At 45.9% G+C, this 12,660-nt stretch overlaps 1 protein-coding gene and 1 non-coding gene across 2 annotated transcripts in view; one reads left to right on the forward strand and one right to left on the reverse strand.

Annotated features, from left to right (window-relative positions):
• The first annotated feature begins 5,801 nt into the window (after positions 1–5,801).
• On the forward strand, positions 5,802–5,905 carry LOC120369574. Its single transcript, XR_005583247.1, has one exon. It is a non-coding gene; the product is annotated as a U6 spliceosomal RNA (small nuclear RNA).
• Positions 5,906–6,491: 586 nt separating this feature from the next.
• LOC120368874 (high mobility group protein HMGI-C-like) overlaps positions 6,492–12,660 on the reverse strand; it is a 51,527-nt gene continuing 45,358 nt past the window's right edge. The window contains exon 6 of the mRNA XM_039481562.1: positions 6,492–6,550. Coding sequence (XP_039337496.1) covers positions 6,501–6,550 — 50 coding nt within the window. The 3' untranslated portion in view covers positions 6,492–6,500. The remainder of the gene's footprint in view (positions 6,551–12,660) is intronic.

Consider the following 12,660-nt stretch of genomic DNA (forward strand, 5'->3'; position numbering starts at 1 on the left):
CCTTATAGCCTAACCGACGTATTAGAGCATGAGCATTCGTGGGTGAATACCCACTTCGTTGGATGCATGACGGTGCATCCGACGAAGTGGGTATTCACCCACGAAAGCTCATGCTCCAATACGTCTGTTAGTCTATAAGGTGCCACAGTGAAAATACAGGATAAATAAATTTCAGTCAAAAGTCAGATCCTTACTTACTTGCCAGAACCTGCATTCAGGGTTCTTTGCTTCTCTTGCTGAAATAGGTGACCCCATCTAAAGCAGCATACAGAGTATAAGAAAATGCTCTGCTTTATGTCCCAGTCACATCGGCCAACAATGCAGATGAAATGCAAAATCTTGAACTCAGGTCTTGATAGGTAAAAACAAATCCTTTCAGTTCGCCTTTATCACTAGTACACTTCTCTCTCAGCTGTATTGTTAACTGATACGGCGAGTGAAGAGTGCTGAAGAGGAAGCCCCTGGGCAAGAGTAGTGTTATGGGGCCTGTCAGGCCCTCACTGCCACTGGCCACCTTGGTACGCTGCAGTATGGAGCTGGCACTGTAATGAGCAGAGCTTTCCGGCAGTCACCAAGAACAAGTGCAATATGGCCAGGCACTGCAGGGAGAACATCAAAAGCAAGTAGCAGGACCTAAGCAATGATAGTAGGAAAGTATAAAAACAGGCTGTCTGTAAGTTTCCCTTCACCCATGTTCCCCAACACAGCCAGATCATAAGACAACTACCCTATTTTTCCTGCTCCGTTCTCCAAGCCTGAAATTGAAATGGGAAACACGTGGAACCTAGCAAATCAGAGAGCCCCTGCCTGTCCATGATATTCTAACCTCAGTGACTCCCTCCACTCCCTGGGCAAAAGTCCTGATTGATATAGTCATGCCAAAGGTAGATTGTAATACCAGACAATGGGTCTGTACCTGTGGATCTATATAGATAATATTCAAGAGATCCAGCTATCCCACCAATAAGTTTGAGACCTGATGTATGCAGCACATGCATGTGTCCATCACAGTTGATGCACTGATTTATCTATTGGTTTTCCTTTAGCACATGCATTTGTCAAGCAGAACTGCCTTCTGCCCAGGAGCTCCAGTGCAGAGAGAGCCAACTACATGACTCTCGAAGTAAAGAGCTCTCTTTAAATTGACAGCCAAAATCTGAATGCATACCTATATTTAGAAAATGGGCATTATGCAAAGAGTCAGGTGACTGGCTGGCAGAATGTCCAGCAGTTTGAGTATTCAGTAGAACTGCTCAAGTCGGGACTTGTGGCCAGTGTACCCTCCCTCAAATCATTTTCCTACAAATTTCCCCCTTTCATATGTACAAATACCTTTCCTGCTTATGGGCCCGATCCTGCAACCCCTTCTCATGCAACTTGCCCTTACCCACCAGAGTATTCACTGACACTACTCACCTGCATAAGATTTTGCAGGACTGAGCCTTTTGGGGGTTTTATTTTTTTAAATTTCCCCTCCCATGTAAAGCTTGAGAATTCTTGGAACCTGTTTGATCCTGGAGTCTGTAGCTGCCATTGGGAAAATGGCCCTTAGTGCATAGCCAGAAGACAACTGGAATCTACAAAAAGGCATCCCAGCACCTCAGCTACAGGCTGCCATTAGTGTTTCCACTCCAAAAGGATTGCTCACAACAGGGTGAGGTGTATGGAAATAAGCTTGATCCTCAGCTGGTGTAATACAGCCTAGCTCTACTTTGAGGTTTTGAGTCTGAGCCCTGGAGGCTTCAATGCAGCTACACTGATTTTACCCCAGGTGAGAATCTGAACCAAACACATCACACACACACTTTACTCTGCTTTGGGAGAACCAGCATCTCTTTCCATTTGCCCAGTGATGGCTGCTAGCAACTGAGTTGTCAGATTTCTCCCCTGTAGATTTCAGCTGTTGCTGTAAGACCCACTGGGGCTTGGCAGGCCTTAGGGCTTCTGAATGATTTTAAAACTAAACAACATTGGTTTTTTCTTTTTAGAGGAACATTTTTCAAGACTCCTTATCACTGAAGTGAATTTTTTTAATTCTTTGATTCAATACACAAAACTGTAACAAGGAGTATTTCCTAAAAGCAACAATATGCTTTGCAAAGCGCTGTGAACCCCTTCCTTGCACTTCTCAGGCAGTTGCTGAGTGATTCACTTGCTGTGTATCTGGAACCAAACCCATACCTTGTCATGTATTGGGGTAAGACCTATATTATATAATGAATGGACAGACTTCCTCTCAGATTCAAACAGTTCTCTTATATAAGGGGGCTCTGTCCTGTGTTGGGGGCCCTTAAATCAATGTAATATAGATGATAAAACTAAAAGAATATTACCACCATTGGCTGGGCTTTAGCATTCTTTTAGTGTAATAGCACCTCCTTACAGGGTACTGGACATATATGTACAATGTAGTAGATGTGTTAAGGTGTAATTTAACTCAAGTTTTAAGCATTCAGATGTAATTAAAGTATTTACATGAAATCTGGCATGATTTTTAGTCTTTTTTTCTTTCCTTTTCATTTTTCAAGAAAAATGGCTGAGCACATATACACAATGCATGCTGAATCAGCATGTTCCAAGCACTGTACTAGACACTGAATACTTGACCAGAAACACTTCCTCACCATGAGAAAAAATATTAACAGGTTGGTATGGACAAAATCGACAAGATTGGACTTGCAGAGTTTCTGCTGTACGCTTTTCTCTGGGGGAGAGCAAACAGTGGGGTGAGACATCCCACATTGCAGATCACAAGGATGCATGATCAAGGACTGTAGAAGCCAGGGCTTCTGTGGTTGGAGCTGTGTGCTCTGGCAGCCCAGCTTCTCAACAAGCCAAATTCTCACTGACATCCCCACTCATACCAACAATAAATCCCTCTGAGATTGCAAAAAAAAAAAAAGTGGGGATGAATACTGCTTCAAGAAGCACTGAGAGTGCCTTGCTGATATACACTAGACTATCTACCAGGGTTGCAGAGACCATAGGAATTGTAGAAAATTGATAAGAGAAGCAAAAGGACACAAGGCAAAATCTACAGCCAGCAGAGTTAAGGACAACAAGGAGGGTTTTTTAACTATATTAGTAACAAAATGAATCTTAATATATTTGTCTATTACTAGATGGAAATGATAGAATTATCAATAACAACATAGACAAGGCAGAAGTGTTTAATAAATATTTCTGTTCTGTATTTGGGGAAAAAACAGATTGTCATGTCATCTGATGATGACATTCTTTCCATTCCTGTAGTATCTCATGGGGATATTAAACAGCAGCTACTAAAGTTAAATATTTTTAAAATCAGCAAGTCCAGCTAACTTTCATCCAAGAGTTTTAAAGAACGCTGGCTGAGGAGCTTGTTGGACTGCTAATGTTGATTTTCAATAAGTCTTCAAACACTGGTGAAGTTCCAGAAGACTGGAAGAAAGCAAATGTTTTGCTAATATTTAAAAAGGGTAAATAGGGTTGTCAAGGTTCCCTCCCGACTCTGAACTTTAGGGTACAGATGTGGGGATCTGCATGAAAGATTCCCTAAGCTTATTTACCAGCTTAGGTTAACAGTAAGCTGCCACCACCAAGCGTGTTTCAAATCTTAGGGGAGAGCCACTTGGAACTCAGCCTTTCCCCAAATATTTCCCAAGTCCCTAATGCCCCCTTTCCTGGGCAGATTTGAGACTAATTCCTCCCCTCCCCCCAAGTCCTTACACCCCTTTTTCTGGGTAGGCTTGAGAGTATACCCTCACCAATTAGTCCTGGTGAACACAGATCCAAAACCCTTGGATCTTAAAACAATGAAAAATCAATCAGGTTCTTAAAAGGAGAATTTTAATTAAAGAAAAAGGTAAAAATCATCTCTGTAAAACCAGGATGGAAAATAACTTTACAGGGTAATCAGATTCAAAGAGCCCAGAAGAACCCCCTCTAGACTTAGGTTCAAAGTTACAGCCAAACAGGGATAAACCTCCCTCTAGCAAAGGAACATTTACAAGTTGAGAAAACAAAGATAAAACTAACACACCTTGCCCGGCTGTTATTTACAAGTTTGAAATATGAGAGACTTGTTCAGAAAGATTTGGAGAACATGGATTGATGTCCGGTCCCTCTTAGGCCCAAGAGCGAACACCACCAAAACAAAGAGCACAAACAAAAGCCTCCCCCCGCCCAAGATTTGAAAGTATCTTGTCCTCTTAATGGTCCTTTGGGTCAGGTGTCAGCCAGGTTACCTGAGCTTCTTAACCCTTTACAGGTAAAAGGATTTTGGTGCCTCTGGCCAGGAGGAATTTTATAGAATTGTATATAGGAGGCTTGTTACCCTTCCCTTTATAGTTATGACAAGGGTGACCTGGGTAATTATAGGCCTATCAATCTGACATCAATCCCAGGCAAGACAATGGAGTGGCTGTCAGAGGACTCAATTAACTAAGAAATGAAGGTACTATAATTAATGCCAATAAACATGGGTTTACGGAAAGTAGAGCCTGTTTAAAACTGACATATTTTTGACAAGATTACAAGTTTGGTTGATAAAGGTAATAGTATTGATGTAATAGACTTCTGTAAGCCATTTGGCTTGGTACAGCATGATGTTTTGATAAAAAAAATCAAAATGATATCAAATTGACATGGTACACATTAAATAGATTAAAAGCTGGTTGACTGAGAGGTCTCAAAATGTAAATGTAAATTGGAATTATCATTGAGTGGGTGTGTTTCGAATGGGGTCCTGCAGGGATTGGTTCTTGGCACTACACTATTTAACATTTTTATTTAACACGTTATGACCTGGAAGAAAACATAAACTAACTGATAATGTTTGCAGATAACACAAACCTTGGGGTGGGGGAGTGGTTACATAATGAAAAGGACAGGTCACTGATGCATAGTCAGCTGATTCTCTTGGTAAGCATAGCGCAAGAAAACAATATGTGGTTTAATATGGCTGAATATAAATGTATACATCTAGGACAGTGATTCTCAAACCGTGGATCAGGACCTTGTTTTAATGGGGTCGCCAGGGCTGGCATTAGACTTGCTGGGGCTGGGGCTGAAGTCCAAGCCCCACTGCCCAGGGCCAAAGCCCAGGCCCAACAGCTTCAGCCCTGGGTGGTGGGGCTCAGGTTACAGGCCCCTGCCTGGGGCTGAAGCCCTTGGGCTTTGACTTTGGCCTTAGCTTCCCTGCCTGGGGCAGCAGGGCTCAGGCTTTAGCTTGGCCCCCTAAACTGGGCAGTGGGGCTTGGGCAGGCTCAGGCTTCAGCCTCCACTCCTGGGACTGTGGAGTAATTTTTGTTGTCAGAAGGGGGTTGAAGTGAAATGCAGTCTGAGAACCCCTGATCGAGGTACAATAAATGTAGGCCATACTTACAGGATGGTGGACTCTATCCTGGCATGCAGTGACTCTGAAAAAGATTTGGGGGTTGTGGTGGAGAATCAGCTGAATATGTTCTCCCAGTGCAATGCTGTGACTAAAAGGACTAATGCAATCATTGGGTCCACTCACTGCTGATGGCGCCTCCTCCTGGCCATCCTGGGGAGTAGGTCTGGCCAGGCATTGTGCCCTCCTTCCATGGTGTCTCTCCCAGTGTTCTCACACCATCTGCCCCTCAGGGAGCTCCCTCTTCATGACTTGGCCCTACGGTCAGGTCACCATATGTATTGTCCCTTGCAGGTGTGGGGAGTAACAAAGTCTTTCCAGAACAAATTGTTCCAGTGTGACGTTCCCCTCTGGTGTTATCCGGACCAGTGATCTGCTAGGTCACTCCAATCCTTGACTCTGGGAGCCAGACTTACCCTGCTCTGCTGTGAGAACAGCGGCACATATACTAAAATTGGAGCAACATAGAGAAGATTAGCATAGCCCCTGTGCAAGGATGACACACAAATTCGTGAAGCGTTCCATATTTTTTTGGGGGGAGGGATAGTTCAGGTTTGAGCATAGGCCTGCTAAACCCAGGGTTGTGAGTTCAATCCTCAAGGGGACCATTTAGGGATCTGGGGCAAAAATCTGTCTGGGGTTTGGTCCTGCTTTGAGGAGGCGGTTGGACTGGATGACCGCCTCAGGTCCCTTCCAACCCTGATATTCTATGAACACCTGCTCCTGGACTGTCCATACACACAGCCTCTAGCATGTAAGCTTCTCCCAGCTACTTGCAACCAAATTACATGAGCCAATATCTCCAGTCCCAGACACAACCCTAGGAACCTCCATCTTGCAGTGTCCAGTTATGCCCCCTGGGCACTGCAAGCTTATATAAGTTAATCAATTAACAAAGAAATTGATATATAACAAGCTTGTTATCCCAAGGGGAGCCTCTGACATGCTTCAACCCAAATGCACTACTTCAGGTAGAGTAAACAAATTAACTATAAAGATAGATTATAAGTCAAAGAACAAGAAGTCAGATTTTATTAAATGAAATAAAACCAAAACACATTCTAAGCTGATCTTCACACTTTCAGTGCCCTTACAAACTTAGATGCTTTTCACCACTGGTTGCTCTTCAGCCAAGCTCTCCCCTTTGATCAGCACTCCAGTTGCTTGGTGTGGTTTCTGTAGATATAGGTGGAAGAGAGAAAGAGAGAGTGTGTCAAATGTCTCTCTCTTTTATCATATCCTTTCTTCCCTCTTAACTTTGCCTCCTGTCAGGTGAGCATTACTGAGTTTCTCAAAGCAAGGTTGAGCAATTCCCCTGGTGTTGCCTCATGCAGGTGAGTCATTGCATTGCAACTCCCTTGCTGGACAATGGCTGTTGATGGGTTGTTTGACACCCCACCGTGGTGGTTGGTTTCCTTGCTGTTGCCTCTGGGAAGCTAATATTTGGCTGATTCCCCCAACTTACAGCATGTTTTAGTGACAACCATACAACACAATTCTCATAACTTCATATGCATTAATGAGATATAGATAGAGAAATGACTTTCAGCAGATCATAACCTTTGCCCTGATACCTTACAAGGCATGTTTTATACATAAGATCATGATTATATGAAAGTGAGGAATATGGGGGTGATAGCACACTCCCCCAAGGTATAGACTGTCACATCCAGGCAGCCCACTATCCTCTGCCTGGTCAGTGCCACATTCCCAGTGGCTGGTAGGGGAACCCAGGCCCACTCTCTTCTCTGGATTCCTGCTCACGGGCCCTTTAATCAGCAGCCAACATCTGCACTCCTATTCTTTGCTGCTTTTCCCCTAAGCCACTTCCCCTTGCTCTGGGTTCACAAGCCTCCCAACCCCCTTTACAGGAAATAACCATGACCTATCCTCTACACACCTAAACACTCCTCCCAGAGAGTGACTGCAGCCTGCTTCCCAGCAACCCCCAGCTCCTGGGCTTTACACAGACCCCTCCTATTTCTGTCCAGCTAAGCCTGCTTCTAATTAGTGGCTCCTCCTAGCCAAAATCTCTCCCCTGCTCACTGCTTAATTGGTTGATGGACCCACCTGGCCTAATTCAACTCTCTTACAAAGTGAATCTCAAGTAGGAGTAAAGAGGTGATTTGGCACTGGTGTGACTGCTGCTGGAATACTGTGTCCAGTTCTGGTGCCTACAATTCAAGAAGGGTGTTGGTAACTTGGAGAGCGTTCAGAGAAGATTCAGGAGAATGACTAAAGGCAGACATGACAAGTCTCACTCACTGGGTGTGAGACTCACTCGTTAGCACGCTATCTTACTCTCACACATATTCCTAAACTTATCTCACTCATTTTGAGTAAATATACAAAGATTTAAAATACTTTTACTCAGGGGCTGAAAGAGACAACAATACACCTGGGGCTTCAGGCATAGGGCTTGGATATTGGAAAGCCGCTTTCTAAGCTTGTGTACTGTGGTAACCATGGAGACTACAGGCCCAAGAGAGGAGGCTATCTGGAGGTGAGGTATGGTTGTGTGTGTGAATACTTGATGGTCAAAAAATGAGTTGGCCCAAAAAACGAGCAAGACTTGATTGAAAGATTGCAGGTTCTGCAAAATCCAGTTCAAAATTTAAACTATACTGGACACATCATGGCCCTTCATTGTCCTAGTAGCAGGCAAGACTTCTTTTTAAAATTAGGTTTTCTCAAGTTCCCATTACTGTTCACAGTTGCCAGGCTTGTCTTAGTTTTCCCCACTCAAATGCAGGAGAAGAAGAGCGTTCTGTCTTGTTCTAAAGGATAAGACACCGTTCAGACCAAACCTTGGACTAGAAGGGCCACTGGCCTCTATTATCCAAGTGAAGATGGCAAATCCTGAGCCATGATACAAGTTTGAGCCACCAAAAGAAGTTATAAAAACAGCAAAGGGGGTCTCATGGCAATATAACAAAGCACATGAATAAAACGTGAAACCAAATTAGATATTAAAAGAAATGTGGAATCTGAATCCTTTATCTATGGTTTGTTAGCTTCAAATTAATTAAATTAAATTTATTTTTATATTTATGCAATGTATTATTTGGTTGTGGTTTATTTTAATTATTTATTTTTAATGAATTTATTTTGCATTTATTTATTTTGGAATCTGATTATTTTAGTTTGTTGTAAATGTAACATGAGCAATAATATATGAACCAAATAGTATTTGTACTATTTTGTGTTTTTCAAATGGATGATCACTAGGACAAGGTGATATGCAAAATAAACATATTGTTGTATTGATAAAACAGTTTTCTTTTTTATTAGGTGTATATAAAACAGTTTATTTTTGAATATTTCTCTTGTTTTGTCCACTGACTGTGTGCCTAAACCAGGGGTTATTAACTGGCTGAGATGGGCCAAACAGAAAACTGGGAGGGCTGCACCTTCCCTCGGCATGAGGACCCACCCCTCAATTGGCCCTGTCCTCATCTGTGGCCCTGGTCAGGTTAGAGGCTGGAAGCCAGAGCTGAGCTGGGCAGTGCAGGGCACTGGCTGGTCATAGCTGGTAAGAGCTGCCTAGGCAGGGACCTGGCTCCAGGGCTGACAGAGGCCTCAGGGAGCAGCAAACATGGAGGGTGGGGCCCAGAACCCTGGGCTGAAGCGAGTCAGTACAGGCTGCTATGGGGAATCCTAGACCCTCCACCTGGCCTGGGCAGCATACTCCTGTGGGCAGGGACATGGGATGGGGCTGATCTTGGGCCCCCCAGCCCTCTGCCCAGGCTTACTTCTGTGTTGCTGCTGGAGCTAGGCGCCCAGCCAGCATCCACCACTCTCTACTCTCTGCCTTCAGAGCTGGGTTGCTGGAGAGTGGCAGCTGCTACAGGGGGGATAAGGCAAATTTTGGGGTGGCTATAGCTCCCACAAGCCTCTCCTAGCACCGCCCCTGAGGAATGACCTAACATGCCATCTGGAAAGTCTCACTTTGTCATTGAATCTCTCTTTTCGGGGCTGTAAATCTCTCTTAAAGACAGCCAACCCTTGGCATCTCTGTTAAAGGATTAGAAAACATCCCTTATAGTGATAGACTCAAGGAACTCAATTTAGTTACCTACATGGGGAACAATTACTTGATAATGGGCTCGTCAATCTAGCAGAGAAAGGCATAACATGATTAAATGACTGAACGTTGAAGCTCGTGTGATGGAGTGTATCAACCCTGCACTGGAGAGGGGAGGCTCTGGACACAAGATGCCATGCCCTTTTGCCCCTGTTGGGCATGCTCCCAGTGGAAGGAACATTCAAAAGGGAGCAGCACAACTCTGGGCTGACTGAGGAGGAGGGCAGTTGGGAGCAGTGGCCTCCTGCTGGGAAGCTGTTAGGATTCTAAGCTATCTCCCAGCTGTGCTGCGGGAAGCCAGTTGCCCAGGGGAATTGCAGGGGATGACTTGCTGTTGTCAGTGGAGGAGACTTTGAGGCTGAATCAGAGGGAACACAAGAGGGACCCCATGTCCAACTCTGAGATGACCTCAGAGGGGCTAGAAAGAAGGCAGGAAGTGACCTAGGGAATGCACTTGGGGGTATTGACACCTGAACCCTGTGTCAGGGTAGCGTTTCAAAGAGTCCTGGGTCAGAACCCAGTGGACTAGGGTGGGCCAGGGTTACCCTCCCCTCCTATCCTCATGCTCACTAGTAGGTGACACTATCCTGTGATATTGCTGCCAGGAAGGTGGCCCTTGGACTCTCGCCAGTGGGTGACACTACTCTGTGATATTGCCACTAGGCAAAGCAGCTTGTGGACTCTCACCATTAAGCGGTATATCCCAGAGTGCTGCCGTGAGGTGGTGCTTTTCACCCGGAGCACTCAACCAGCTCCTGACAGCTGGACAAATTCAGATTGGAAATAAGGCACACATTTTTAACATTGAGAGTAATTAACCTTTGGAGCAATTTGCCAAGGGTTGATGTGGATTCTCCATCACTGGCAATTTTGAAATCAAGATTGGCTGTTTTTCTAAGCGCTCTGCTCTAGGGATTATTTTCGATAAATTCTCCAGTCTATGTTACACAGCAGGTTAGACTAGATGATCACAATGGTCCCTTCTGACCTTGGAGTCTGTGAAGGCTGCATTCCGCAGTGGCTCCCCTTGCCCTTCCACCATATTTGCAACCCTTCCTGATCCAGGCAGCTCAAACTCTGCAGAGGTGTAGCTGACAAGCCCCCTCTGAGCTGTGAATCAGGGCTCAGGGGGGAGCATGCTGCAGAGTTACTGGTCCCTTTTCTGCTCTACCTCCCACTCCAGCTTTAGGTCCCCCTGACTTGTGCAGAAATGAAGGGCAGACCTATGCAGGGATGGAAGATGTTCATAGTAGGCATAAAACCAAGCTGGGCTTCAGGGTGTACAGGGAAAACTCTGAATTTAAGGCCTGGTCCACACTAGGACTTTAATTCGAATTTAGCAGCGTTAATTCGAATTAACCGCGCACCCGTCCACACCAGGAAGCCATTTAATTCGACCTAGAGGGCTCTTTAGTTCGAATTCGGTACTCCACCCCGACAAGGGGAGTAGCGCTAAATTCGACATGGCTATGTCGAATTAGGCTAGGTGTGGATGCAAATCGAACTTACTAGCTCCGGGAGCTATCCCACACTGCACCACTCTGTTGATGCTCTGGACAGCAGTCCGAGCTCAGATGTTCTGATCAGCCATACAGGAAAAGCACCGGGAAAATTTGAATTCCTTTTCCTGTCTGGACAGTTAGAATCTCATTTCGTGGTTGGACATCGGGGCGAGCTCAGCAGCACCGGCAGCGATGCAGAGCTCTCCAGCAGAGGAGTTCATGTAATCTCTGAATAGAAAGAGGGTCCCAGCATAGACTGACCGGGAACTCTTGGATCTGATCGGTGTGTGGGGCGAGGAGTCTGTGCTTTCGGAGCTTTGCTCCAAAAAACGGAATGCGAAGACCTACGAGAAGGTTTCCAAAGCCATGAGAGACAGAGGATACAGCCGGGATGCAACGCAGCGCCGCGTGAAAATCAAGGACCCCAGACAAGGCTACCAAAAAATCAAAGCGGCAAACGGACGCTACGGAGCCTGCCACCACTGCCCCACCAGTGACCATGGACTCTGACGATGGGACAGTGTCGACGGCCAGTTCCTCGGCGATGTTCGCGGACAGGGAAGATGAGGAAGGGTTTGTGGAGGACGAGGCAGGCGACAGCGCTTACAATGCTGGTTTCCCCGACAGCCAGGATCTCTTCATCACCGTCACGGAGATCCCCTACCAACCGTCCCCGGCCATTAACCCGGATCCTGAATCAGGGGAAGGAGCAGTCGGTAAGTGCTTTAACCATGTAAACTTTTATTCTTAATATAACAGGAATCTGAAGTATGTGAAAAGGAGGTCTCTCTATATATGGGGATAGAACAGAAATCCTCCTGGGAGATCTCCACGAAGCTCTCCTGGAGGTAATCGAAAAGCCTCCGCAGGAGGTTCCTGGGGAGAGCTGCCTTATTGGGTGCTCCGTGGCAGCACACTTTTCCGTGCGAGGCTTTCATGAGGTACTCTGGGAGCATTGCCTCCCCGAGCACGGCTGCATAGGGCCCTGGTTTGTGCTGGCTTTCACGCAGCATGCGCTCTCTATCTCCTTCAGTGACCATCCTCAGGGTGATCTCGCTCGGAGACTCCTGCATCTAATTAGGGGAATTACTGTAATGTTACGCCTGGTCCAAAGTATTTTTCAAAAATCTCCGGACAGACGGCATAGCAGAGACTCAGCACGCTGCTGCGTGACGAGCATAACGGAAAGCCAAAGAATCAAATGGATGCTCATGGAGGGAGGGGGGACTGAGGACGCAAGGTATCCCACAGTTCCTGCTGTCTCCGAAAAGCATTTGCATTCTTGGCTGAGCTCCAAATGCTTCTAGGGTCAAACACAGTGTCCGCGGTGGGTCAGGGCATAGCTCGGCAATTTACGCACACCCCCCCAGAAGTGAAAGGGAAAACAATCCTCTGTTGACTCTTTTACATGTCACCGTATCTTTACTGAATGCTGCAGATAGATGCGATGCTGCAGCACTGAACACCGACATCCTCCCCCCCCCCCCCGCCATGGGTGGCTGACGGTACAATATGACTGATATCCATCGTCATCATCAGCCTATTGGCACATGGGGCAGTGCAAAAGGACTGGTAACCATGCGTACTAGCATCAGTGAGGTCGATCAAGGGCGCCTGGCCCTAATTTTTCCTGGTAGATGGTGCAGTATGGCTGGTAACCGTCCTCATCATAGCAACAGGGGGCTGAGCTTCAGCAGCCC

The sequence above is a fragment of the Mauremys reevesii genome, linkage group 7 (assembly GCF_016161935.1).
Source record: "Mauremys reevesii isolate NIE-2019 linkage group 7, ASM1616193v1, whole genome shotgun sequence".
NCBI classification, from domain to species: domain Eukaryota; kingdom Metazoa; phylum Chordata; order Testudines; family Geoemydidae; genus Mauremys; species Mauremys reevesii.